The 5,109-nt window shown below is 33.5% G+C and overlaps 1 protein-coding gene across 2 annotated transcripts in view; it reads right to left on the bottom strand.

The window, feature by feature from the left end:
- Positions 1-2,767: 2,767 nt before the first annotated feature.
- Positions 2,768-5,109, bottom strand: part of LOC111480596 (DNA damage-inducible protein 1-like) — an 8,751-nt gene continuing 6,409 nt past the window's right edge. For both annotated transcript variants that reach the window (XM_023125725.1, XM_023125726.1), the window contains exons 10-16: positions 4,970-5,063; positions 4,442-4,534; positions 4,268-4,337; positions 4,103-4,173; positions 3,767-3,821; positions 3,459-3,481; positions 2,768-3,079 (exon numbers count right to left, since the gene is read on the bottom strand). In XM_023125725.1, the coding sequence (XP_022981493.1) occupies positions 2,954-3,079; positions 3,459-3,481; positions 3,767-3,821; positions 4,103-4,173; positions 4,268-4,337; positions 4,442-4,534; positions 4,970-5,063 (532 nt within the window). In that variant the 3' untranslated portion in view covers positions 2,768-2,953. The remainder of the gene's footprint in view (positions 3,080-3,458; positions 3,482-3,766; positions 3,822-4,102; positions 4,174-4,267; positions 4,338-4,441; positions 4,535-4,969; positions 5,064-5,109) is intronic.

Genomic DNA, 5,109 nt, shown 5'->3' with positions numbered 1-5,109 from the left:
ATTCTATGCTTTTTTTTTTTTTTTTGTCCAATTTTAAATCCAATTGCCAAAGTTTGGACCAAAATTTATGTTATATAACCTTTTTCATACGTCACAACCGAAGCACGACTAGAAAACCTGACAAAAGTGAAAGGATGAAGATCGAGAAAACCCGAAGAAGGTGAAAGGATGAAAAAAATAGCTATCGACCTGTTGGAAAAAGGGATAATGAAAGAGATAATAATAGATAGAATAAATGAATGCTGCAGTGCTCTATTATTGTCTACTAACTTGATGTTTAGAGGGTTACACAATTCCCGTATTTATAGCTTATACATTGAACCAGAAATAATAAATCATCAAAATCTAGAAAAATTCAAATCTACTAACAATCTCCTAAAATCTTCGTAGTTTGAATATTTGAATTATATCTCAACTACTATGAATCATATCTTTTTGAATACTTTGAATCATATCTAACACGACCTACATTTGTGCCCCATCACCATCTTCAACCTTCTTCTCTTCTCGTGCACCCCACCACCAACCCACGTCATCATTTTCTTCTTCAAGTGAACGTAGATAGTGAGGATTCAATGTCAGTGAACGATTGGGCATCGACATATTTGATAATCAAGCATTATAGCGACCTTCTTTTTACAAAGTTTTTGGGATTTGATCTAAGAACCTTGTTGAAGAACAAAATCTTTAAATCTAAATTCTTGAAGCATCCCAAAAAATGATAAGGAATCAACCCAAGAAAAAGTATTAGGACAATTACCTTGACGATCAAGATTAAGAGTAAAGTAAACTTGTTTCTAAGCTCGTGGTTTGAATCACTCTACAAGAGATTTGATCAACATCACTTGAATAATTCTATCATACAAGTTATAAACACACATGAATTCGATGAACATTAGGAAGCTGTGAAGTAGCTTCTGATATATCTGAGAAGTATATCTAGTATTTCACTTTACTATGCCAAAGTAGTTCTGCAAGATTTTGTAGATGTTGATCTTAATGAAGATGTAGACTCCAGCAATAACACATGGATATATCTACACTATAGATGGAACAATAGTGCACTGGATGTCTAGGCTTCAGAACTGTGTTGCTCTTTCATCTATTAAGATTGAGACGTGGCAATAGTTGAAGCTAGAAAAAAGATAACTGAATACTTCACCTACTATATGATACTCTAATTGTCTATATTTGAAATGTTTGTAAAATATTTGTTTTTATAAATGTAATTCAAGGTTATATATATATATATATATAGATAATCAACTTGAATTTGAGACAAGTATTCGAAATCTTAGTGAAAGACGGGATTTGTTATCTCTTGCTTTTCGTGAAAAAAATACCGATTGAGCTTCTTCAAACAACAAGAAGCTGGGTCAACTATTCAATCAAATGATATTGAGCATCTTTCTTTCTCATCTCTTCTCGAGAAAGAAGTGGGTTATTTCTTTGGAAAGTTTTGCCCAATTTCATATGTGGCAATTCCGCCAATTGAAGAGGTAGAATGAGTTTTTCCACTGTAAATAGTCATAGTGTCACGCTGACCTTGAGCTAGCTATGAAGAGCACTCCTCTCGCTCCTCTTCCTATCGGTCTCATTGCTTTGCTCCTGAACCTCTCGAACTCGGTAAAGTGGCTTCACTTCTGAACCTATTATATTGGTCTCACAATTCCATTGTCTCTTCCCAATCCTAAAGTAATATTCTAAAAGGTCTATAGAATACAAATGATTTGATCCAAATTATTGAGATGGTGACATATGAGGACTTGTATGCTATATAATGAGTATATATAAGATTAGACTACAAAATATTTAATCTCTCCTTACAAATCCGTTGATTCAAAATCTTAATATTTCACAAGATTATATGTAACTCGATTTTAATCTTGAGTGAGTTATGAACTTTTGTCGGTGAGGGTTTGTTTTTTATTTGCGTGGATGAAAATAATTTTTGTAATTGATTCACTATGTCCAAGATTTTGAGAACTTGACCTAATAAGGAGCTATGAGCATAATCTTACGAGATGAAATCCATTCATTCTCATTTTTGTAATTCATTCTCACATTCTCATATTTTGAAATCCATTAATTACGAACAACTCATAAAGAATCGACTGACTTGTAAAAATTATATCCATAAACATAACTTGTAAGTGCAACTCTAAACTAACTTATAATGAAGTTAATATATAGTTAATAAATCAAAATTGATTAATATGAGATTCAACCTCGTTAGAAGAATTAGAATTGAGAATATTATCAATCAAAGACGATCCAGACTTCTGATGTAGGTATAATATGATGAATTACTCCACAATAGTGATATCAAAAGTAATCAAATGAGCTACAGTGCAACTAAGAGACCTAACTACAACTGGTCGAGACCAACAGTCACCTAACCTAAGTGCTTTATATCTGATTCGTTTGAAACCAAACCCGAAACTCAATGAGGTCAATAAATTTGTCTTTCCATTACATATGACCAATAGTGTATTGGTCACACTTTTAGGCCTGCATCGCTAACTTGTTGTACATGATAGCAATGTCATTTACTATATGTATCACCTTGTGTTTTCTAATAAACTTTACGTTTCGTATTCATACCTATAAAACAATATCAGCAATCCAAACCGACCGATACAAATTATAACATATTTAAGATTACTACAACTCACAAGTACCAAAATATTTGTCGTTTTGAACAATTTTATATTTAATTCAATGACTTGTAAGAAATCCAAAACCATTAATCATAGAAGGAAGAAAAGGCAAACATGAAAGCTTAAAATGTCCATAATGTTTGATCTTCTTTTGATTTAACATAAATATTGTTTGAATCTGAGTTTAAAATCTGAATAACAAGCAGATGAATGCTTGTGGATTATATAATTAATAAATCTAAAACATATAATCCACAAAGAAATGAAATCCAAACATTCTGTACTCAGATTACTCATCCAAAAAGAAACCCAGCTGCCTGCTCTTCATTTCCATCAAATAGTTTGAGAGCTTGTATTACAGCCTCTCTTTGGAATCCCAATTCAACGAGCTTCGCTACTTTGCCTTCGAACTCGGGACCCTATGTGATCACAATACAAACAGAGTCGAATCGTTGAATCATAACAATGAAACACATACTCAAACCCGAGTACATAGGTAAACGTTTTATAACAACTTTCATAGTTGTACCTATTTATAAAAATAGGTCCATAAACTTTGAATTGTGATTCTTGGACGAACGTAAGGTAATTTAGCATAAAACAAAGTAGCATGAGTCGGGCATGCAAGAATATGGACCTGCGACGTTATATTTCAACTAGATGAACTAATTCTTTCTTTCACTTATTTGATAGTAATACGTCATGTCAAATCAATCGATATTTGTCAAATAGTCATCTCCATGTTCATAAAATCAATACTAAATTTGTAATTATACACAAGTTTTACAGCAAATTTACCTGAACCGCTCCCCCAACATTTCCTGTTTGTAAGACAGTAAAAGAAAAACAAAAATCAGAAGTAAGCTTTAGAAATGAACACATACATCATCTCTTTATATTATTGTACAAACAAAGTTCATAGGAAAGCAGCAGCCAGCCAAGATGAACAATAGAAAGTGCAGTAATGAGAGAATGGCGTTGTACTATTGATATCCATAACCCCATGAAAAAAAGGCTTTGAATCCATCAACACTTGATTATAACCAATATCTTTTGGCTAAGAAACTACCAAAGCTGTCTAGCCATGAGAAGTTAAGTGTATTCACCTGTAGGCACAGCAGCTCTTGCACTTCTGCTGTTATCTGTTGGGGCCGAAGCCACCTGAGAAAAGCAAGCGATGAAACGGGCAAATAAGAAAAGCGTACTAATGTGATAACTTCTTTTTTTTTTCCGTTTTTGAAAATTAAGCTTATAAACACTATTTCTGCATATATTTTTCTTGCTTTATCGCCTACATTTTGAAAACTTTCTAAAAAACTAAGCCAACTTTTAAAAACTACAATTTGGAAAGATATCATCCAGAACCACTAAACTGTTATTTAAATTACTTGGATGTGCACATGTAAGAAATTGAGTAAGAGAAGAATAATGTAAGAACTCACTGGGGCTCCAGAGCTAGAGGCTTCCTTGGAAAGCCTTTCCTCATCAAAAAGAGAAGGGGGAATATCTTTCTCTGAACATAAATTTTTAACACGAGAGGAAACTTTAGTATACTAAAACATGTGTGGTGGTGGAGATAAAATTTGACACAAATAAGAAAGGCCAACCTTGCAAAAATGGTACAGAAACCTCTCCTCCACCAACTCTCAAAACATTCTCCTTCAAATCTATACTACACTGCAAGAAAACAGCTATGCTTTTCAAACGGTACGAGGGGACGGTATCCATTCAGTAACAATTTCAACCATGAGTTTAAAGTCCAATACAGCGTACTGTTCTACCTGGTGTTTCCGTAGCATATCCAAACCAAACAGAAAGTCCATATTTGGAGAATCCAGTACCATAAATGAGCAGGGGTAGAATATATTACCAATCTAAAAAAAGAGACTAGGAAGATGTTAGACAGGAGTGAGCAAATTAAATTAATTGGCCAAGCACAAAAAAATAAAAAATAAATGATGAAATATGATATTCATAAAACAGTGTGAGAGTACTAATAAGAGTTACATTGGGAATATTAGTAGAACCGTGTGTAAGGACAAAGCGATAATTTGTTATGGGTGTCTTGATTATAAATAGAGGGAGTTAGGAACCTTAGAAGGGAATGATTTTGAATATTGTCCAGAGATGGGACTTTGGTAGAGACATAGCCCTCTCGAAGGCAATTTGATATTGCACTATAGTTCGATGGTCAATTTTCTTGTTAGAAAATCCGAACATAATGTAGCTTGGTTTGTCGACTTAAACAAAGATACATTACTGACATAGGTCCTGCTTCAAATGAGAAAAGAATACTACCGATTCAATACCTTGATTGGAGCTACATGGATTCGACCTAAGATCTCTGATTGGCCAACACCACGAGCAATGCCCTTGTAACGTTGGTCTAAAAGCCTCAACAGTCTGATGCCCCACCAACCCAGAAAAAAAAAAAAAAAAAAAAAAAAAA

Source organism: Cucurbita maxima, unplaced genomic scaffold (genome assembly GCF_002738345.1).
Source record: "Cucurbita maxima cultivar Rimu unplaced genomic scaffold, Cmax_1.0 Cma_Scf00006, whole genome shotgun sequence".
Taxonomy (NCBI): domain Eukaryota; kingdom Viridiplantae; phylum Streptophyta; class Magnoliopsida; order Cucurbitales; family Cucurbitaceae; genus Cucurbita; species Cucurbita maxima.
The sequence above is the reverse complement of the archived record's forward strand: the minus strand, read 5'-3'. Positions and strand labels throughout refer to the sequence as shown.